Source organism: Neodiprion fabricii, chromosome 1 (genome assembly GCF_021155785.1).
Source record: "Neodiprion fabricii isolate iyNeoFabr1 chromosome 1, iyNeoFabr1.1, whole genome shotgun sequence".
Classification (NCBI taxonomy): domain Eukaryota; kingdom Metazoa; phylum Arthropoda; class Insecta; order Hymenoptera; family Diprionidae; genus Neodiprion; species Neodiprion fabricii.
The window spans coordinates 17,335,014-17,360,072 of NC_060239.1; the positions used below are offsets into that span (position 1 = coordinate 17,335,014).

At 38.9% G+C, this 25,059-nt stretch overlaps 1 protein-coding gene across 1 annotated transcript in view; it reads right to left on the reverse strand.

Moving 5' to 3' along the window:
- Positions 1 to 25,059, reverse strand: part of LOC124187809 — a 340,932-nt gene that overhangs the window by 309,589 nt on the left and 6,284 nt on the right. The window contains exons 2-3 of the mRNA XM_046579997.1: positions 11,908 to 12,197; positions 4 to 291 (exon numbers count right to left, since the gene is read on the reverse strand). Coding sequence (XP_046435953.1) covers positions 4 to 291; positions 11,908 to 12,021 — 402 coding nt within the window. The 5' untranslated portion in view covers positions 12,022 to 12,197. The remainder of the gene's footprint in view (positions 1 to 3; positions 292 to 11,907; positions 12,198 to 25,059) is intronic.

The window sequence follows — 25,059 nt, forward strand, 5'->3', positions numbered from 1 at the left end:
TACCTTTTGAAACATCTTCATCGTGTCTTGGCTGCAGCAAAGATAAACTTGGAGAGTATCCAGTGCGCCTTTTCTCACAGCTGGTGCTGGATGGCCTAAATTTGTCACTAGTTCTGGGAACACTGGGACCATCAACTTGTCGACAGAGTTCTGTTCGACAGCAGGCAGAGCATCGACGAGGACGCGGAGAGCATGCTGACGAACTTCCCACTCAGGATCTCGTAGTCTTTGCGATATTTCATGAAAAGTATATTCCGGGTCGATAGTAGGTGGAAATTGCCTGGTGCGGACCTGAGAATTAAAATAAGTAATATAACGTGCGATAAAACTTTATTGAGTCTATGAATCTACTTATGAAATAGGAGCTTACATTTGTTATATTTTATAATTTTGTGGTGCTTAACTTTAGAACGCATGGGAGAATTTACAGCAGCCTTTGTGAAGAACGTGCGACGACGAGGTTGCGTCAGAGTAGACGGCCAAAGAAATGGATGAATTTCAGTAATTTTTGTACAAATTACTAACTCTCTGGTGAATTTTTTTTCCATGTAACGTTGGATTTACTGAGATACATTAAACAAATTTTGCATAAACATTTATTTACACGAAGTGTTGTTATTTCAGTTAACGTTGACTGTGACTCTCTCTGTGACATTTTACAAGCATCAATTCGAACGTAAATATCCGCGCAGCACACAATATTGCATAAACATTACAACAACATTGCTATATTGCAATTACGGTTGCCAGTATTCAGACACATTGTAGCAATACTACAATTTGCAGCATCTGTATGAAACATTGCTGATAGGCTGCTGCAATATTGTAATTCCCGCAACCTGCGCATCATAATTGCTCTAAGATTGCAGCAACATGAAACTGATATATTGTAACGTGTGCGGTTTTCTCGAAGCTGGTGGTTTATGAGAAGACCCCGTTAGTATAAGTGTATTTGCTTTTTAACAGAGAGTATGGTGAAAATGATAAAATTGAAGGACTTCCTCTTGGATGTGGAAAAGTAAAATCGCTCTAATTTCGGTGCACAGACTTGGGTTGTTAGCTAGAACCTCATTGTCGAAGACATGGGTTTTTGAACCGATGCTCCCTTCTAACGTCCCAGATTCGGTTGTTAATCCAGGCAGCTGTTCTCGTAAGACTAGCGTAAGAACCGTAGCTGATAGTGTCTATCTTAATTTGATTACGACAGCTGAAAATACAGACCAGGGTGATTAATCGTGGCTGTCTGTCAAGCTAAAAGATGTCAAAGTATCGTATCGTTCCTGGATACAGAATACACAGTGCCGTATAACTACAAGGTTTCACTCATCGCTGTCTGTAAACTTACCGATACCGATGGAAAGATTGACAATATCGATCAAGAAAACAGATGCGCTGAATAATAAAGATTTTAATAAAGGAAATCGAAATACAAAGAAGGTATCAATAAAAAAAAATTATGTGGATTCAACATACAAATCATATAACGGAAATAATTGAACAGAACATCAGTTCTGCTCCTATTGTTGAATAAATATAATTCAAACTTTTCAAATTTCTAATCCATGCTTTATAAATGCCTCTTTTTATTCTACGTCTCATGAGTCTATCATCTAGTGCGTTACGCAAATGAAATTCTAATACATTATTCGACAGATTTATAGAATTTCTCTGAGTTTAGAAAGATCGAAGCACTTTTAGTCCAGTCGGAATATCCATGAATTTAGACGACTTCTATTCAACAGCCGTGCCCAACCGCCAATTTTTTTTTTAAGTAGTTTGAACCTAAAAGAATACAGTGTAAAATTTGCGGGATCACAAAATGACGACTTTTGGCCGAAAATATTATTTAAATAAACAAGTGTTACTATTTTGATGTTATTATATTTAGAATGAGATTTATCGAAAAATGTTTTTTTACGAAAAATGTACGCCGTAATGAAATCTACAAAATGAGTCCTATGCAAAAATCACGTAGAACTATTAGTTTGGCGGTTGAACACTGTTGAACAACAATTTTTCAGAACATTTATTATTGTGTTTAAGAGAGACTTGACCAATTTCCAGAAAGTCCCCATATAACACTTCCCGAGAAGACGCCTAGGCGATGAGTCGCAATCGATAAATACCTCGTGGCAATGTGCCTTGTTTTAATTTTCCAAATTCAATTTACGTACTAAGATTAAATTATCGTTGTCGATGTGACCACGAATTACTTAACTGAGAAACAAATCTTCATATAACATCTGCGAAGTCGGTAGACACACCAAATATCAACGACGACAATAGAAAATCTACGGAGCCTGTGGCCAATCATCGAGGATCTCCATCTGCCTCTTACGAACGGTAGTCGTACTGTGCCACCGTTCGTAATAATTATCAGCGTTTTGACGTTAAGTAAACCATTGTGAAATAACATTTCATTTTAATATACTGGAAACTTCTGTAAGTTTCGCTTCACACCTTTTGTTTAATTCAGAATCATTTCAACAGAGTTTCCACCTAGTAGTTTTTTTCGAGTCACCTATTTCATACCATTTATGTTAAACAACACGAGCGACGTAATCAACTTGGGAGCCTTTTGGCGTATTTTAACGTGTTTGTATGAATGGATGAGTGAATGAGTGTTTAAGATAGGTATCCGGCATTGTTAAGAGATCCTCTTTTTGGATCGTGAAACATGATCAAAATAAAGAAAATTGTGACACTCGGTAAAATGTGCCTGGTATTCTTTTTGTTAAAATAAATTGCATCTTCACTTGTAGTGTAAATTTCCAGTTATTCGCTATTCAATTATTAAAATATTAACATGGCCACTTGGCACTAACGAAACCGTTACAATACTAGCCACGCCTGCTATCTTTGGTCGATTGTCCTTGATCCATGTGAGCCGTCCAGATGACCATTAGAGTATATTATATGCTTCACAAGACTTAATGTTTTAATTATGTCTAGGTGATAGAATGGTATTCGGAAATAGGGGGCTGGGTGAACCGAGACGGGATAAGTTAATCTTATGGTGGATTTCAAAATGTTCAGTATGTCTGACAAAAAACTGTTTACATCATCAAAATAAAGTCGTTCAAGTAAATTTTGTACCCTTCTACAAAATTTTGAAACGCCGTAAAAAAATGCTGTAGTTTATTTATAGTTATTTTAGCATGTATTATACGATACTATTGATTGGAGAAAAATTACAAATGCTGATTTGCTTGCTGGCAAGGCTCAAAAATTACCGCTATTTGCACTTCGTGTTTGCTTTCACCTCACGCGTCACACTGGTATTTTCGCAAGCTTCCTGATGTTACCACGGCTGCATCCATGTAGACCCAAATAATTCGCATTAACGGGATGACGATCGCGAGGTTGAAAGAGTTAGAGTTAACAGGTAAGTATTTAAAAATTTCCATACCTATGTATGAATATCTGCTTTTATCATTTTGAATCATCTGAATTCGCATCTACATTTACCTTGCTTACAATTTGTGGTCTTTGATTTATATTAAATCACTATCAATTATTTCAATTTTATCGATGCACCGTCTTGTACTTCGAATAATGAAGGATTGATATTCTCGACCTCGTATGTAATGTATTGGTGAATCTTGGTGAACGGTCAATGAAAATGAACCTATATTTTCGTTAACGTTTTTTGATACGTGATACCATGATTTTAAAAAAAAACAACCCGAACATTTTTAAAAGCGGATAAAGGTAATACGTCAGTGGCTATGCACAGAGAGATTTACAATAAGAAAATGCGACAACAGCTTTCGGACACTAATACCTATAGAATTGCAAGATATGACCTCAGCAACACTCTACAGTCTAGGGTCAACAAACTCTCCTTTGGTTGGTTTAATTCTAAATTAATCAACAAAAGCATACATAGAAGTATCACTACCTATAACAGTGTACCCCCACGCGCATATGGCCTCCCTAAAATTTATAAAGAAGGGATTCCAGTACGAATCATGTCACGTCTCCTTTGTTAATAGCCCGACTTACGCCTTATCGAAATTAATTAATTCATGGTTCACCACAAATATCACCCCCCTGCCTCCAGAGTCAAAGACAGTTTTACATTGGTGGAAAAAATAAGTAAACCGATTATTCCTGACAATTACATTTCAATATCACTAGATGTAATATCGTTATTCACCTATGTACTGTAACGTGGCGTTTCAGAATCGCCCGTCACAAGGGCACACAACCGCTATTATTTTTAGTTTACGGGTCCTCAGCAGGGTACTCCAACCGAACTCGATACAAAATAGGCAATAACTACTTTTTAACTAATTCTTTTTTGTAAATCCTTTATTTCGCGCTTCGGCGCAAGCTAACAAGGTACTTGGACGACAACGATCCCGACCAACGAGGGACCACTAGCTACCGTTTGCAGCTCTCGACGACTTCGCCTACTGACGGTCTCACCAGACTACACTGGCTACCTTGGTGCACCTTTATATACACGTGGGGTAGCATCCACCCGAACCTTCCGTATCGCCTCGACTGCCGGTGAACAGGGAGATAAAAATCCTCCCGGTGGCCGAGGGCATCGTTCCTCGAAGAGGAACCAGCCGCCAACTCTATCGGATGCCGTAAGGATGGCGTGAAGGGCAGACCGTAACCTGCCATCCTCCGACTTACCGGCCTGGTGCCGGACCGACCCCAAACTACTACGTCCAGGGTGATAAAGCCATCATTCTGAGGATCGACGCTGCCTTCCTATCGGCAGGGACTAATTGTGTGGGTCGTGGTCCACGGTTTGGCCAACCGTCTGACTGCACGACCTCAGGTACAGGCAGCTAGCTACTGTCTGTGCAAAAAGCCGGTGGAGGTGAACAATGAGGCGTCACTCTCCACCCGGTAACTTTGACCGAGAGGCACCCTCTGTATGCCTCTGTCGAAGAAGTCCCCGATGATAGGCAGCCTGGACCGTAAATTGAAGCGACTCCAAAATCGTACGAGTTGGTGTCAACGACGAAATCGCGAGCAGCACATTACACCACATCTAGCGGTAATTTTTGGAAAACATATGACCACGCAGTAACCGATATTCGCCACAGGGGGATGGCCTATTTGTGGTGGGGGTCAACCGACCAATCAAAGAAGAAGAATCACCTCACGACAACCGCGAGATCGGCGAGCTGAACTACGACCTGCTATTCAACGCTCGACCTGTTGAGGAACAGCTTCGTTTTCGATTATTCTCCCGACCATTACTACCGATTTAAGCTGCCGACACCTTTTCCTTCTTTTGCTACCGACCTATCGTTTATTCTACCGCTATCGTTTAACCTTCTAAACTCTTTGCATCCTTTTTCCTTTCCTTATCAGTTTTGCTTTTGTGAAGTATAGTTTAAATTAGAATCAGTTTGTGTGCCTGAGGTCAACCGTTAAGGTAAGGCTTCTGCCTTTGAATTGTACCGTTACGAAGTTGCTCATAATTTTTATTCTTTCTCATAGTATTTATCGACTTTGCGTGAATCATGGTCCACGGTTAGAGTTGCAGTAAGCCGCCGTGTGGCTGCATGATTTCGGTCACTAATATTATATTTATTGTTTCTTGGTTGCATCGTGTGATGCCGTTTTGTGTGAATCATGGTCCACGACTTCCGTGGGGCTGCATGATTTCAGTAACTTATTATTTTCGTATCTGAGCGACCTCGTAACTGCCAAATAATTATTTCTTGTATTTATGACTTTTCTGATTATTTGTGAATCTCTATTATCTTGCTTCTGTAGTTTCTATCGTATTTTGAGCCCTATTGGCTTCATATTTTATTCCATACTCTCTTTGTAATAGTAGTGTGCTTTATCCTTTATTTCTGTTATCGCTTATCATATTTTTATTTATTTTTGTGCCTATTGTATCGTATATCGAGTTCCATGGAGTACAAGCGAGCGTAGAATCACCCTTAGATATTACCGCATTTCTCTTTGCTACTATTGACCATTTTATATTATTTTTGCCTGTTATTTATTTCTCCGTATTTTGTTAAATTAAGTTTTGTAAATTATTCTTTTGTATTGCGGTGTTCTTTAGTGTATTTCTCTATTTTGTAAATTCTCCGAAATTCTCTCACTCTCATAACTTTGTATTTTGATATTCTCTCAAAAGTTATATTTAGGAATTCGCTACTTAATTCCTCAATTATGTAATGATTGTAAATTATCGAATCTACCGTATGAATAATTCTACCGAAGGCTACCTAGTCGATCGTTTGCCGACTTGGTAAATTGTTACTAAATGTCAATCTCTCATCTTGATTATAATTTACGGTAAATTTGACGTATCATCTACCGAACTACCGTTACGTTGTTTTCTACCGATCGCAGTAAAGCTCTCTCGTTCTAATTAACAGAATAATAATTTTCGTAGCGTCGTTTGCAACCTGGGTAAGATCACGTCGCCCAGTGACGTGTAGTTTTAAGTCAACTCTTGCATTATATCGCATCTCTCGGCCTACGTCTATTTTTCTCTGTTAACTACCATCTCTCGTGTTAAAGCTACCGTTTACTGCTATTCTACCGATATTTTTGTGAACAACGATTATTTATTTTATTTACTACCGCTATCGATACCATCTTATTTGCCTGTCTCACTTATGTAACCTTCTCAACAATATACGATCGATTGACTCATTCATTTCCCTTTTAACTGGAGTTTATTCTTTATTTGGTTATTTTCTTTAATTCTGGAATTACTGCTAGCTGCCTTGAACTCCGCCACTCTACCGGGATGTACGCGATCGTACCTGTGCCTAGCCAGCCATACAACGGGTTCTCTATTTATCCCTTTTGTACGGTCTTGTGTTAATTTTATTGATTTATGTTATTCTTTGAGAATCGACGCTAACGCGTCTGGCGCCCAACGTAATTATTTTGTTGTAGTTTAATATTGCGGATAAGTAGAGAATCGCGCCAAAGTGTCAACGGTAAGTCCTCATCCGAAAGTAACAAAATTTAGCGTTACAAATTGGCGCTCGACGAGGGGCAGAAAAGACTTAGCGTTACAGTACCTATAGACCTCGCTATGCTCGCTGTGAAGAACCGTTAGGCCTTTCTGGATAAAAAGATTCCAATCCCACTTACTGAACTTGTTAATGCCTTAAACATCTGTTTTGATTCGGCAATCTTCAAATTTAACAAGGACACATACGCACGGCAGTTTGGGTTGCCCATGGGATCCCCACTCTCTCCAATCTTGTCAGACCTTGTAATAGAGGACCTTGAGTTGTCATGCATCAGCAAACTTGATTTTGATATACCCTTCTATGTGAGATATGTTGACGATATTTTAACTGCTGTCCCTAAAGAAAAAATAGACTACATAGTGAACATTTTCAACCAATATCATCCCCGATTACAATTCACTATTGAAATAGACGTTAATAATATTATCAATTTCCTGGATTTATTGCTGATAAACAACAACTCTAATATCCAAACAGATTGGTTCCACAAAAAAATTTGGTCTCATAGATACCTGAATATTAATTCCCAATACCCGATGTCCTACAAGATAGGTACCCTCTTTAATCTTGTTGACCGAGTATCAAGTACCGAATTCTATGGAAAAAATCTATCACTTATATACGATATTTTAAGATGGAATGATTATCCACACGGTCTTTTGCACAAATATATAGATAAGAGACTTATCCATATCAATAACAACAATATTGACACTGCTTCCGCAGACGACAACAACAGACGAGCGACTACATTCATCCCCATCCCATATGTATCAGGTCTCTTTGAGTCACTGAATAGCTTATTTACTAAACACAATGTCAGGTTTGTAGGAAAAAACTCAAAAGATTTACAAATGGTCTTTGATAAAGGAAAAGATGGGATTCCTATGGGCAAACGATCTAATATTGTTTATAAAATACCTTGCAATGACTGCAATCAAGTTTACATTGGATAAACCGGCTGCCATCTAGATACTAGACTCAAAGAACACCAACGTAATGTACAAGAGAATGATGATCGACATACTGTACTAACTAAACATGTGATCAACAAAGAACATTCCTTCAACTACGATAAGGCAAACATCCTTTACGAAGAACCCAATTATAACAAACGTCTACTATTGGAAATGTGCAATATTGTAGGGCATCCAAACTCAGTTAACCTTAGACAAGACGTCGAACAACTTAGCAATACTTACAAACCGCTGATCACCGCCCACATACCACACCTTGTTTAACCTTAACTATAAGTTGTACATAATTTTGATTTCCCTATGATGCCTGTTTTCACATTTGTTTATACTTACTAGGGGCTTCGCCCCTGCGCGCTTCGCGCGCCAACCCCATCTCGGCGCTACGCGCCTCACTATTTCCTTACGCATTGTCTAGTAGACAGGCGAATTCCTTCGTGTTGATTTAATGACAGGTCCTGCACTTGCTGTCCACTTCAATTCCTTCTGTGCTTACTTTTCTTTTTTTCATCAATCTAAGCTTCCATTCGTTGGTTGAAAATTGGTGTTCCTTCTCTATTGATATCTATCTATCTCCTTGACTTGCTGAATTATTTTTGCTACCGCTCTGCCCGTTATTCTCCAAAATCACCTTCTTTACATTATTTTTTTCTCTATATTTATATTGCTGTTCACTCCGTAAAACACCTCTTTCTCTTGTGGTCAACATCGATCATGGTCGTCCTCTTGCCTGGTTATAGGAATATTTGTTTATTATTATTCTCCGGCTTATTTGGTTCTTCGCACTTAAAATTTTATTTTCCTTTTTCCTTTGTGATACTTCCGACCAGCCACCATCTTCATCGCCTTGTCTGCTGGTTGAAACTCCTCCTTTCTGTTCGTTGGTTGAAAAGCCAGTATGATATTTTTTGTTCGCTTCCCTATATTGTCGCTGCTGTTCTCGTCGTCTTATTTTTCGCTCTTCTATGTCCATCATATTGGTTGGTCGTCCTCTTGATTTATTTTCCAAATCAATAATCACAATCGATTCTTCTAATTCTTCGACACCCTTCGTTGAATTATTTTTACTATCGCTCTGCCGGTTATTCTCCAAAATCACCTTCTATATATTATTTTTTTCTTTATATTTGCGTAGCTGTTCACGCCGCAAAACACCTCTTTCTCTTGTGGTCAATATCGATCCTGGTCATCCTCTTGCCTGATTATACGAATATTTGTTGGATATTATTCTATGGCTTATTTAGTTCTTCGCACTTACAATTTTATTTTCCTCTTTCTTTTGTGATACTTCCGACCATCCACCATCTTCATCGCCTTGTCTGCTGCTTGAAACTTCTCCTTTCTCCATTACCTTCGTAAATCCTGGCTGTCCTTTTGACTGTTTGGTGATATATTTAGATTTACTAGTATTTGATTGTTACTTTTCATACTTATTACTCACTATCTGAATTCTATTTTGGTTCTGCAAGACATCAAAGTGTCCACTGTCTCCGTCGCCGGTGAAGAGTAGCGAGAATTGTGTTCCATTTTGTGATCCGATCCGGTGTGGATGAATTTGTTCTTCGCGATACACGATTAAACATATCTTAAAAATATCCGCAGCTGCATATATTGCATTTTTATTCATATGTGATTTGTAATCACCAGGTCACCTAATCACAGCACCGTTTGACTCATTACCTGTAATAAAACCCGCAAATGTAGATCAATTATCCACTATATTTGAAACGATACTCAGTCTCACCTCTGCGTGTCGATCTTGAGTGCCGTATACACAATACGCCAACGCGCGAATCAACTTGATAATTTTCGTTTGCATGTTCATTTTTTGCGCGTCAGAAACAGATACCTATAAAGATATTTGTCAAAGACTGTCATAAACAGCCGATGACAGCTGTCAAAGGGTTTGCTAGATGCTTTTTGTTCTGTTTTCGGGATCTCACCCCACCGCCAACTTCATGCGTATACTATTGTTATTATAATCTTTTTTTACTATTGTTATTATAATCTTTTTCTACGTTCATTTGTTTGAAACTTTTTTATTAGAGAGAGAGATTCGCCTTCACTCTGGGTCACAATTGTTTCTCCTAACAGTCGTTGTTTACTAGTTGGTTCAAACGCTCCAATAATATTGTTCAGACATGGACAATAGGGAGATAATGACACCATTATCATTGTGTCGACATCGTTTTAACTATTTCAACTATACTAAACCCTTTCTTAAACCTTCTTCATCTCTTGACTTATGCATAGTGAATATATACAGTTTTTCATTTATGAACTTTCAAATCTTTTACACCTAACCTTTCTAATAATTGGAGAAGACGCCAATGTCTATTGTCATCCAATTGAAGAACCATTGCTCTCCATTTTGTATTTTATGATTATGACCAGTGTCTTAATCTCCCTTCTTATACAAAGTAAACTACTCCTTAATTTCGGTCAGTCAAATTGACAGTCAAATAAAAAATTGATCGTTCTGAGGAGGGCCCCTATCCGGGCCGAAACGTTAACGAAAATTCACGTTTACTTTCATTCATCGTTCACCAAGATTTACCAATATATTTCGAATAATGTTCATTTTCCTCCTCAGTGAAGAAATTTAACGTAAGATATGACACCATTCTCATATTTGCATGTATGATTACCTTCCAAATAGCGATCTTTACAAATAGTAATTAAAGGTTAGTACTAAAACATGTTTTTTAAATAACATTGTAGATAGGATATTTATAGAGCGTTTCCAAACTATTCATAAATCAAACAAACTATTTAATACGGGAAGTGACATATTGCAATGAAAAACGTTGGAAACAAGAATAAATAAATAAATAAGTACATAACTTACCACTGAAAATGATCTGCTTGTTGATGGGTCGCATTTACGCATAGTTCCTGGGCGGGACTAAGGATAATTTTTTGAAATCGTCACTCGAATTGATATAAAAAAATCTCTGATTAAGTTTTTAGATTATGGTGTTATATGTCTTGAAATAAACTTTAAACCCATTGCTGTAAAAGTGTACGCGCAAAGAATTATTGGTCGTGGTAAGCAGAATATTCTTTGAAAGGTTTCTTGAGTATACATTTTGAACACAAGGAGTCAAAATTGTCTTTCAATGCATGTAATATCATGACTAAAAAATAAGTAAAAGGATTTTTCTACACAACTATTCTTCATTGTATCAAAATTAAAGAAACATTTTTTTCAATCATTTCGCCGAAGTTTTTAAGGAAAGATCGGTTATCGAATAATTGTTTCGGCAAGGTAGCGACGCATAAGTTGAAACAAAAGTATGTCGCAATCATCACATATGTACTCACACTCGCGTGCAATGTTTACCCGTCCGTCCCTGCTTCAAATCTAGCCGCTTGCCCGTGTCGCGACTCAAAACAAATCTGCTTTGCATCTATGTCCTATTCTCTATACTGTCGCGAAATCATATCTATATATCATCTATGTGTATTCTCGCTTGTAAATCGTCAGTTATCGTTCTCTTCTCTCGTTATACACATCGCATCACCTGTGTATCTTTCTCAAATAAAGAATCTGTACTGAACAATCAATTATTACAAGCATCCCGCTTCTTCGCTATAGCCATCTATCAATAATTCACGGATCCCACGTCAACGATCCAGTATCTATTGTCATCTCTCCAAACACTAATTTATATGAAATAATAAATATCAAATAATACGAGTTGAACTGTGCATTATTGTATTTAAAAAACATTCACTGTATCAATACCAGAATATTAGTGAAATGTGAGATTGAGCGATTAAAGGAATCTTGCACTGGAATAAAGTTGCAGGACGTTTCAACATTGTTGCAATATATCTGCAACATCGCTAGCAATATTACAAATGTTGCATGCTGCATTGCTACGATGATGCTGCAATATTAAGTGCTGTGTGGGTATCCACTCTTCGAAGGTCTGCCGAACTATTAGGCTTACCACATATTGCCATAGCGGTGTTAGCTGCATTGGCTGTCCAAATTGTGGTCCAAGTATAAATTGTCCTCTTTTGGAGTGCTGCTCGGTTTCACAATTCGCTGTCACATTTTCCATGACTGTGACTGCTAGGAAGTGGCGAGCCCCGTCGTATTCACTGCCGAACTTGAACTGCCAGACATGATAAGCTACATCGTGTTGTTCAGTACCTTCAATTTTTTCATCCTTCAAGAATTGTATTATAGTTTTCAAAAATAGTCCAAGATCTCCAAAAACTTTGACGAATTCGGACACTAGAACAATAATTAACCATATCATAGAATAATATACCCATATAAAATAATCATGACATTGATTGTACATAAGATCAATATTATGATGGTTTCCGTAATAATTTGGGTTAATAGTTAATGGTTCATGGTTTATTTCATCCTTCCCATGACAATATTGGGAAACAATCATACAAAAGTAAAAATAAACAAAGTCTTAAGTCCAAAACCTTAGCCTAGTTCTATATTTCTATTTAAGTTCTAGGGATACAAAAATTAGAAGAGAGAATTAGAAGAGAGAAGGACGGCGAAAACAATGTCAGAAAAAAAAAGAAACAGAAAAGAAAAAAATAAAGCAGAAGAAAGCGAAGAAAACAGCAACATAGAAACGTGGGAAGCAGGAAGTGGAGAAAACTAGATTACGAGTCGCCATCAAGAGCGAGTCTCTTCTGTCCGGAAAAGATGCTGATAAAGATCGCGTTTAAAAACAGCAAGCGTTGGGACAGACCTGAGTTCCGTAGGTAGAGAGTACCAGTGTCAAGCGCCTCTGACCGTCAGGGAGTGACGATAAGCCTCAGAACGCGGGAGGGGCAGAACAAGTTCACCTGGATTTCGCAACGTGGAGGTAGAAGCTGCAGGTGCACGAATCGAGAATAATGCGGACAAGTATGCGGGCTGCCCCGTGCGTAAGATATTAAACACCGCAATCAAGAGTAGGTACAATCGTCGGTCGCTAATTGTAAGCCAGCCTAAAGGTGTGGATTGAAACGTCTCGTGCAATGTCATCAACAAAGCGGACACAATTGTTCAGAAGGCGCTGCAACTTGAGGTTAAGGCTGGATGAAAGATCGAGGAAGACCACGCAGCAATAGTCGAACAAAGGAAAGACCACGCAGCAATAGTCGAACAAAAGAAAGACCAGAGCGACAACGAGGCGCCTGCGCAACGAGGGAGAGAGTAGGCGGCGCGAAACAGAAAGCTGACGCAGAGTGGTGTGCACTCGATTTGAAATCAGATTGATTTGGGCAGTCCAAGAAAGGTTGCTGTCAAGAATAAGCTCAAGATCACGTACAGAGTGAGAGTAAGGTAGCGAAAACCCATCAAGAAGGACTGGAGAGAGTGCGGCAGATACCAGGGCAAGGCCTTGTCAGAAGATTGCCACTGCCGAGGACCAGAGCATGGAACTTCGACACATGAAGTTTAAGCAAGGCGCGTCGCGACCAACCAAGCACTGCTTTCACATCTTCATTCATCCGAGCAACGGCATACGCGAATTGATCCGTGGTGCAATGTCAATAGATCTGAAGATCGTCAGCATAAATCAGATGAGAGCAGTTTTTCAAGACAGATGAAATGTCGTGAATGAAAAGAGAAAACAAGAGTGGCCCCAGGACAGAACCCTGGGGCACACCCAAATCCAGAGGAGCCCATGAGGACAATGGTTGATCCGTCATCGAGACTGCTTGCAGTCTGCCCTGCAAGTAGAAGGAGATCCAGCGGAGTGCATGATGAGAGAACCCGATTTTGCAGAGCTGGTCAAAAAGGACAGCATGCGGAATGGTGGCAAAGGGTTTACTGTAGTCGAAGAGGACTAGTAGAGTAAGCATGCGACTGTCCATGCCAAGTCGAACGTCCTCAGTGAGGCGAAGCAAAGCTGTCTGGGTGCTGAAGCCACAATGAAAGCCGGATTGACGGTGGTCGAGCAAGTCGTTCTGTACCAAGAAGGAGGAAATTTGTGCCAAGACTATGCGTTCAAACACCTTGGAAAGGAAGCAAAGATTGGTAATGGGCCACACCTGTTCAAAAGTGGTGGGGAGCTTCACCTTACCTAAGGGGGTGACGCGCGCGCACTTCCAAACCACGGGAAATACCCCAGAGTTCAAGGAGCGATTAAGAAGCTCAAGTATGAGTGGCAAAACAACAGGTAGAGAGAGAGTTTTAGATCGGTGATGGATAAGTCATCAACCCCACGAAACTTGGAGCTAAAATGACTAAGAGCGCATAAGAAATCATCTAGTGAGATGTCACGGAAGTGAAATAGCTTGTCGTTGAGTTCAGCCTCAGGCAGACCGGCGAAAAAAGCCGTGACCTCTGCAGAGGACGTAGGGCGCTGTGACAGATTTTCCATCTGATGTCGCCTTCCCTTTAAATCCGAATTTTAGCTTTTCCATTTTCCAAGAAATGTCGTTTTATAATGTGTTTATTATTCGTTCAGGAAATTTGACTCCGATTAATTAGACAGAAGCTGAGTTTCTCTGTAATAAAGAAATATAGTTTTTTATTTATATGTTACTTGTTAACATATTTACAAGTGTTCCTACCTGTAACAAAGAAACGACATTTAATGTCATTAATTACGATGTCAACTCCTGACTACGAACTCTTACTAATAAATTCCTTAGTTAATTATTATGTGTAACGTTTCATGTTTATCACGTTAATTATGTATCCCGTTTATCCTTTGATTCCGTGGTATGTATCGCGATCTACGTTAATGACGCTCGAGAGAGCGCGGCAATATTTAAATGACGGGAATACATTTCCTTTACATATAAAAAAAAAATATTCCATATTGAAAACAACAACTATCATTGCTTTATCAAATTAAAAAATTACAACAGTTAAATATCTGTAATCAATTTAACGTTAATTTTAAATAATATTTTTAGGAACAACTTCTTAACGTAAAACCCGATTATTTATAAATTTTTATAAACTTGAGACATAGACGTAACCAAAAATTATAGAATTAATGAAAGACAAGAACATTGGTTTTTATTTTTGCGTTATTATTGAGAATTTTTTGAGAGAAATCAAAATTTTTAAAGATTATTCAAAAATTTGTCGCTAGATGGGATCTGTCATGTAAAATTCTTATGCTGCACCCAGGGTCTCACGTACAGGTCTGGACAGTCAACCGACCAACCGACGAGCCCGAGAGTCGGAGAGTCCAAACAGATCGTAGGTACCTACCACCATGGAGTAGTAGGAAGGAGACAACACTCTGTGATAAAACTTGTCCCTAGTTTTGGGGTAACGTAAGAGGAATTGTCTGAATGCGATTTGAACGCCTCTCACGGAAAAAAGTGAAATTTTCGCTATAAAATATAAAAATAAAAAGAAGGGTAGTGATCATAACCTATATATATATATATATACTCCGTAAATTCGTAACATACGCACTTGGTGTAAGTGAAAACCAGGAAAATCGAGTAAATGCCTTTCGGCAACCGAATGACTCAAAACTTATCAAAAGGTGAATATCAAGGTGCAAGAAAAGATGTAAGTATCATTACAAAGAATTGTTCTAATATATGTATAATATAAAAGTAATAGTAATGTCAATTATAGGTTATATTGTGTGCAAAGCTTATTACCTGTTTAATAAAATGATGCCTGTGCACCATCCACGACTTCATGTTAGTCTTACGACTATAAAAAAATACTATTTCCATTAAATCTAAAAACATAAACATGTGTAATCTATGTTTTGTTGGAGGTTATGTTTGCATAGATAGCAGTCTAAGTAACGTCTCACTCCACAAGACCAAGTTCCCGGGATCTTCAGTCTTCACCAAGCCTATTCATAGGACAAGGACGGTTTTTTATCAAACAGCGTGGATATACATTAAAAAATTGACAGAAATGCAATGGAAAGATGCTTCTAATGTGCCATACCAATTTAATGTGAGTTCAGTAAATACAATTCTGTTTACACCGACTGCTTGAACCCTATCCCTTATCTACTATTTTTCTTAAATATTTGTTCCAGCTTAATGGGTTCCTTTCCCTTTTACAGTCTTCGTCTCGTTTTTCCCTAATTCATTCCTTCCATTTTCACTATTCCATTTCCTCAAGAGCCCCCGCCAGAGTGTTATTCGCAGCCACTCATTTCTAATGCTCTACTGTATCGCATTTACACGAGGGCACACGGAAACTGCGGAAAACTTGGCCGATACAGTCGGCTATATTTTTACCGAGTATCAGGTTTGCACCTGCCAGGAACTCATAAAAAAAACTGTCTCCCACTGGTGAAAATGAGGTAGAAGAGCTCTGAATATTCAAAGTGGATTTGCCAAATTCACCTACAATGGTATTAGTAACAATGAAAAATTGTGAAAATACATTTAGCTTCAAATACTTACAAAACAATATAGAATCAGTGAGCTTGCCATCTGAAAGACGGTGTTATACCAGAGGTAATGAATCTTTTCTTGGTTTTCAGAAAATAGAACACGATGCGACGATCAGAAAAAGAGTCGCTGTTCGCGCTGAGTAAAGTGTACAGATTTTTATTGCAGATGAAATTATGCCATTTTCAAAATATATTAAAATCAATAGTATTCAAGAATTGGGTAATCTTTTAAAATCTGTGGATGAATCTTCATAAGATACTGCGTTTGGCGAGTAACTTTAATCGAATTATAATAATTTTCAATGAATTTCCAAGATTAAGTGCTACTATTATAGTCATTCTTTAGACGCTTGAATATTGTAAAAGATTTGTACTGTTTTGAGCCCTGCTTTGCTTTTTTCATCGGCTATCATGAAATTAATTCCAACTGTAAACATACTCATTCACGCTGCTTCGTCAACTTGGCAGAAATAATGTACCCTCTGGTATATTTAACATTATATGGAACGCTTCATAAAATTCGATAATCAGTCTATGTATTTATTATTGAAGAACCATTTGTTTAATAATAAAGATCTTACACAGGTATATGTCTTTTGCTTATTGTTATCACAATTTATTGGCTCAAACGGTGGCACTGTACATTAGTTGGAGTGTTGATATATTCTTCAGTCAATTTGACAGCTCGCTTTGCAGAATCTACAAGTAGTCAATGATTCTGCAGAGCAAGCTGTCAAATTGACTGAAAAATTCATCAACACTCTAACTAAGCACGAAGATCAAAAACAGTATGTGATTCAAATTGTAAGTGAATATAAAAGAAATTTCCGAATGTCACTAAGAAATGTTCAATAAAATAAATTGTGTTCATTAATATGTTAAAAATTTATAAATCCTGTCACATTTTTTTTAAATAAATTGCAAAATTTTAAGAGTAACTCAGATTCTAAATTTAATTTTCTAGTTATCGGAATATTTAACACTAATTTTACTTACAATACAGTTGATTAAAACAGGCGTTTTTTTAGGACCATAAAAGGGTTTGTAACATTTTTTAAAAAAGAATGGTTAGACCAAAAATTCTGAAAAAAATGGTGAGTGCTTTTTTACGTTGTAGAATCATATAAAAAATAATGAAGCAAATTGGCGGGGATCATAGAAAATGTCCTCTCAGTTGGCATGGAATACCTCATATATACTATATATATACTATAATATATACTATATATACACTATGTATACATATGGAGTAGATACAGGTCACCGAAAATCCAAATCGAATCTGTTCTATATCACGAAACTTATTCCGGCTCTCTCTCTGGTTAATGAAGAAGAAAACGATAAGCCCGAGAAGTCATGATACTGTGTGATCATTGTCTTCCCCAGGGGGGTCGATGTGAAGGAAATGTATTCCCATCATTCGAATATTGCCGCGCTCTCTCGAGCGTCACTAACGTAGATCGCGATACATACCACAGAATCAAAGGATAAATGGGATACGTAATTAACGTGATAAACGTGAAACGTTACACATAATAATTAACCAACGAATTTATTAATAAGAGTTCGTAGTCAGGAGTTGACATCATAATTGATGACATTAAATGTCGTTTCTTTATTACAGGTAGGAAAACTTGTAAATATGTTAACAAGTAACACGTAAATAAAAAATTATATAACTTCATTACAGAGAAACTCAGTTTCTGTCTAATTAATTGGAGTCAAATTTCCTGAACGAATAATAAACACATTATATATACTCGTACATACATATATATAATATATACATACATATGTATATATGTATATATATATATATTTCCATATATATATATACAGTTTATGTACAGCTGCGTAAAAATCAAAACAAAAAGAGTAAAACATATAAATAAATTCATTATTTTGGCCAAAACGTATTTCTTATTTTTTAGTACTACGGCGTACCGTTATCAATAATCTTCAAACTTCATGACGATGTAGGGTAATATAAAATGGTTTCAAAAAAGTTTCATAGTTTTGCGAAAATTGTATCGTGGTGAAAAAATTAAATTTAAACACATACAATTTTTTTTCAAGAATCTCATAAAGCTATATAGCTCTTAAACTTTTTTTAATAATATTGTAACAACGGGGGGAAATTACGAAAGATCTAAGAGAATCAAAGAGTTCTCTGTGCGATTTAAGCGAACGCCGAGCCAAAGAAGTCTCACGAACAAGGAATATTAAGAAAGAAAATAGATGTATTTGGACACAAGCTCTCTTTTTAAAGTCTAGAGACTGACTGTTTTTACAATAATATCGGTTGACGCAGCAACCTTATTCTTTTTAAAGACATAAGAGGTTTATAAACGTCTTTTATCTATGATGACTACTAGATCATTTAAAAGGGGACAAAACGGGTGATTTCACCCTTTGTAACACTATTCCCCCTCGAGGAAAAGAGTCGACCCGACTCGGAAAAGATAAACAATTACAAAAAATGTGATCTAGCAGTCAGTGCTCGAAGGTGAGTTGGAGCTGTGGCTCTAAAAATTAAAAGACTCCCTTTTTACTATCTGGCATTTGCCCACAGTCTCGAGGTAAACCACACAAAACCTTGAGCAGATAGTTGAGCGTTCAATTGAATTTCAAAATTTGTGTGCCTTGTTTTATAAAGGTAAGTGTTAAGGGTGAGTTAGTGAGTTCTTCATGAATTTGAAGACATCAAAATCATCCGGATCGTCGCCGAAAAGAAAATTCATTCCGCTTCGTACAACGAGGCGGGAAACCATAACTGGAAAAACTCTGAGTCCTAGACAACGGAAAGGTTGATTCCCTCCGAGAACCGGCACAGGAAACAAGAAAAAGGAATGGGTGACTGAATCCAAGACTTCTTCAAAAAACAGCACACCCTAGAGTTTGGAGGTCAAATGTGAGTGGTGGTATAACAATTCAAATTCACCAAGTGAATTTGGGAGAATACACGAATAAAATAAATTAAGTATGTAGTCAAAAGAAAAGGAACGATCTTATCTGAATATCCGGAGAACCCAGGCTAAGACCGGACAAACAGTACAGCTGGAGGTAACATCGGGAACAGCCAAAGACGGCAGATTCGTCGGGAAAAATCTATAAAAACTCAAAGAAACTGACATGTGGGTTAGAAAAATAAGAGAGGATCGACCAAACGCTCACTACTTCATTCAAGCGCAGAACCGAAACACTCTTCAAGCCAAAGAAATTGATGTATCAAAATTTCTCGAATCGACGGAAGTCGAAGATCCCGACCTGTCAACGAACTTTCTAACATTCAGAGAGCTACTGAAACGATGCTCTTGACTCATAAGGAGCTAAACGATCCAGATGAACGACTTTAGATTTCGAACGAGGGGAACGTCTAATTCTAAAAACAACGTCGTTAATCCGGTCAACAATAAAATAAGGACCTTCCCAATTACTTTGGAGTTTGGGACAACGCCCTTGTTGCCGCCGAGGTTGAAATAACCAAACGGAATCTCCGTTCTCAAATTTCAAATTTCTAGCTCTAATATCATAACGATCCTTAGTCTTATCAGAGACCATACGAATTCTTTCCCTAGCGAATTCATGAACCTCGTCCAATTTTTGACAGAAAATGGAATTAAAATACACCTGGGACGAAGCCACGGAAGGATTGACACCCTTTTCTAAATCTGACGGAAGTCGAAGATCCCAACCAGTCAACATCATAGCTGGAGAAAAACCGGTAGTGTCGTGAATTGCAGAGCGATACGATAAAAGAAATAAGGGAATCCACTCATCCCAATCTTTCTGATCCTGATCAACGAAAGAAGAAAGATAACGAAGAAGCGTCCTATTCAATCTTTCTACCATTCCATTAGACTGCGGATGCGAAGCGGTGGTACGAGTTTTTCTAATCCCTAAAATTTGAAGGAACTCCTTCATCAAATTCGACTCAAAATTTCGACCCTGATCTGTGTGTAATTCAAGAGGAGCTCCGTAACGACAGACGAATTCTCGAACGAAAGCTCGAGCAACGGTGCTAGCTTCTTGATTCGGAATTGGGACTACTTCTAACCACTTTGTAAAATAATCTGCTATCACCAGGGCATAGCGATTTCCTGACTTAGAAAGAGGAAGAGGGCCTAGGATATCCATTGCGACTCTTTCCAATGGAGCTCCTACGTTATATATTTGAAGAGAGCTCTTCCCTTTTTCACGAGGTCCCTTCTTGGCTAAACAAACCGTGCAAGTTCTGCACCAATTTTCTATGTCAGCTCGGCAGTGAGCCCAAAAATACCTTTCTTTGATCCTACCTAAAGTCTTATTAGAAGCGAAATGGCCACCGACAGGTGAATCATGAAAGCTTGACAAAATCTCGGCTATCTTTTCTCTAGGAACCAGAAGCTGCCAACGAACCGACCTGGAGTCAGGTGATTCCCATTTCCTATAAAGCAACTGATCGAGGAGAAACAAGGAGTCCCACTGCGCCCAGTAAATTTTCAAAGACTGACTCATAGAAGATATTTCTTCCCACTGAGGCCTGACTTCTGTGGATTTCCAATTCCGAACTAGGAGGAGATCTGAATCTTTCCCCTGAGCGATAATCCAGTCTTCTTTATTTTCAACGAGAGAAATTTGTCGAACGTAAAGCGAGGGATCTAGCTGTTTATTTAAACGAGAGCACTGTTTGCAATCGTCCCCGCACGGACAACGAGAAAGTGCATCAGCATTACCATGCAGAACTCCGGGACGGTGTTTAATTTCGAAGTCATATTGACCTAACCTCTCCAACCATCGAGCTACTTGGCCTTCAGGTGATTTGAACGAAAGAAGCCAAGTTAAGGATGCATTGTCTGTCCGAATCAAAAATTTCCTTCCATAAAGATAATGATGGAAATGGCAAATAGATTTTACCATCGCTAATAATTCCCTACGAGTAACACAATAATTGCGTTCCGGTTTCGACAAGACCCGACTGAAATAACTAATAACGCGCTCTTGGTTATCCTGAATTTGAGACAAAACCCCACCTATACCACAGAGAGAAGCGTCAGAATCTACGATGAATTGAGAATCGGTGATAGGATAAGCTAATATCGGTGACGAAGTTAATAATTTTTTAAGGAGAACAAAGGCTCCTTCGCATTCGGGAGTCCAATCGAAAACAACTTTAATTCCTGTAAGAGCATGGAGAGGTCTCGCTATAGAAGCAAAGCCCTTAACGAAACGTCTGTAATAAGTACAAAGTCCTAAGAAACTTTGAACCTTTGCTTTTGAATCGGGACGAGGCCAATTCAAAACCTTTTCTATTTTAGAAGGATCTGTCTTAACACCTTCCGCTGAAACGACGTGTCCGAGAAAAGATACTTCCTTTTTGAAAAAATGACATTTTTTGGGACTCATTTTTAGACCAGCTTGGGATAAACGACTAAAAACCTGCTTAAGATTTTCTAATTCCTCATCAAAAGTCTTACCAAACACAATGATGTCATCGAGATAAACTAAACAAATCTTGCCAGTCAGACCTTGAAGGGCGAATTCCATCGCTCTTTCGAAGGTAGCTGGTGCATTACAAAGGCCAAAAGGCATAACTTTAAATTACCAAAGTCCACCCAACCCTGTGACAAAAGCTGTTTTCGCTTTGTCCAACGGATTCATTTCGACTTGCCATAACCACTCTGTAAATCAATCGTAGAGAACCAACGGGCACCAGAAATTAAATCAAGGGTATCTCCTATCTGAGGAAGCGGATACGCATCTTTCTTGGTGATCTCGTTCAACTTCCTATAATCTATACAAAACCTCTTGGAACCATCTTTTTTATTGACCAAGACAATGGGAGAAGCCCACGGACTAGAAGACGGCTCAATAACATCTGCTGTTTTCATATCCTCTACTAATTTTTCAACTTCCCTGCGACCGTTTAAAGGAAGCCGTCTAGCTGCCTGTTTAATCGGAGCGTTATTCCCTACATCTGTCGAATGCTTAGCTATGGTACATCTCCCGATGTCGGCAGAGTCTTTAGCAAAAGTCTCTTTAAAATCGTTAAAAAGGCAAACGAGACTGTTAGTCTGAGCGATATCTAAATCTTCAGAAGACCTAGTAAAGAGTTCCGTGAGATAAGAAGGAACGACTAAAGAGTCCGAAACATGTTCTAAAACGCGCAAAAGACGAGAGGGTTTCTTTCTGTTCAGAAGAGTTAATAAACCTAGACGTTTCGAGGTTGATTTTACGGTAACCAGAACAGAGAGTCGAATCTCCGGTAGAAATGACGCAGTTGTGAGCGGAAAGAAAATCTACGCCTAAAATGCCTTCATCTTCTATATCAGCTACTAGAACTTCATGTGGGGATTGAACACAATCCGCTACTGTTACCTGTACGACCATCTTACCTACGACAGGGGTAGTTGCTCCGGTAGCAGTGCGAATAGACACAGAAGGAATAATTGAAGCAGGAGACGAAATCATATCAGGACGAACAACGGAAATTTCGGCTCCAGTATCTATCACCCACAAACAACTTAGTCCGTTAACGGAACCTTTAGCATATAGGCCGGTACGACGCAGGCCTCTAACCACGAACTGTGAAGCAATAGGGCTAAGGAACTTGGAAGAAACCGGTGATATCCGCCCTTTCGAAACATCGGTAGCTAGTTTCCCGAATTCTGAGGAACAGAAGGTTGCGCTGCCCAAACCGGATTAGAGGGAGCCCTCTTGGAGACATTTTTGCGCCACGAATCTTCCGCAGTCTTCAACTGACGGTCGAGTTTAAAACAATTCTTCGCGATATGTCCTCTTTCGCCGCAAAACTGGCACTCTGAGACAGGCCGATTGGAGTTTGATCTATTGTAACGAGAGAAACCACTATTTTTCCTTCCTTGAAGAGAATCTGAGCTAGGCTGATTGACTGAAGGACGGGACGAAGAATTTTCTGAAGGTTCAGCTTGGCTCAATCGATGAAGTTGACGCGAACCTAAATCTGCCTCGTTTATGGCTTCTAATTCTAAGCCCTTAATAATAGCTTCATGTAGAGAAGTTGGAGCTGCGAGCCTCAGATGATACCGAAGCTCCGGATTCCGAATCGCATTAATGAATTTCGCCCGAGCTATCTGATCTCTAGCTTTTTCTGCACAATCAGTAAGGGAATGTCGAGCGAGACGTTCGATGTCATTTCCGAGAGAGGCTAAATCTTCCTTGGGCCCTTGACGTCTATTTTCAAACTGAGTAAAATAAAGTTTGGAAAGATATTCTTCGCCAAACTGCAGTTTAAGAGCCGCACAAATGCTGTCGAAATTTTCAGAATCTGAATCTGAAAGCGATCCAAGAACTACCAAGGCCGGACCAGACAAAGACGCTGTCAAATTAGCTGCTTTCTGGGACGGATTCCAACCATTAACCTTACTAATCATGTTGAACTGACGTTCGTATAGACTCCAAGCAGACGAACCGTCATACGAACCGGGCTTCAAATTCGATTGTTTCGAGGGCAACTCTACAATACTCGCGGCAGGTACAGAGACCTGATTGAGTCCGAACGAGCTCTGAGTCTGCGGAGGGAGAACATTGACAGTTCCGCGTGATTTTAAAAAGGCCAGGAACTCTGACTGAATATCTACGCTAGGATGAGACGACGCGACAGGAGGCTTAACTACTTCCGAAATATCACGTGACGGAACATCGTGGCATCGCGAAAAAGAGCTAACCTGAGCTTGTCGCGAGACATGAACAGGTGGAAAATTTTTAGCAGCAGGGGGAATTTCGCCTCCCCCATAAACAGCGTCAGACCTTGATTGATCCGGAATTGAATGAATGGAGGTCCTCCTTGCGGGGACCGGGACTGAAGGAAGAGAAGTCCTTCTACCTGGGGATGGAACTGGGCGTATCGGGAATTCCTGCGGCCGCTCCTGAAGCTTCTGCACACCTTGCAGGATCCCGATCAACGCCTGGGACACGATTTCTTGTTGTTGACGCTGTTGTGAGAGGAGTTCGTGCAGAAGATTCTGCTGTTCTTGTTGCTGCTGTTGCAGCAGTTGTTGATGTTGTTGTTGCTGTTGTTGATGTTGTTCTTGCTGCTGAATCTGACGCATCAGCAAATCGTGGTTTCCCTGGATGAGCTCTGTCAAGAGAGCTAGTTGGGGTTGAACCTCAGCTTCCGAACGACGAGAAATGGAAGGAAACGCCGGTTCAGGAGAACGCTGGCACGATGAAACGCGTCCGGCAGCTCGTCGCTCCGCGCGTGATGCTCTCGTCAGAGGAGATCTTTGCATTTTTTTTGTATACTTCTTTACACTCAAAATCCACTCAAATGGCACAGAAGAGATCCCGCTTCTGACACCGATGTAACAACGGGGGGAAATTACGAAAGATCTAAGAGAATCAAAGAGTTCTCTGTGCGATTTTAGCGAACGCCGAGCCAAAGAAGTCTCCCGAACAAGGAATATTAAGAAAGAAAATAGATGTATTTGGACACAAGCTCTCTTTTTAAAGTCTAGAGACTGACTGTTTTTACAATAATATCGGTTGACGCAGCAACCTTATTCTTTTTAAAGACATAAGAGGTTTATAAACGTCTTTTATCTATGATGACTACTAGATCATTTAAAAGGGGACAAAACGGGTGATTTCACCCTTTGTAACAATATTATCAGTTCAGTATCACATAAATAGTATCACATTTTTTTCGGCTAAATAATTGATATGACTCTTTCATGTCGTCTCATGGCCGGGTCCGTCTAATTACGCTAAAAAAAGTAGTGTACTATACACTCT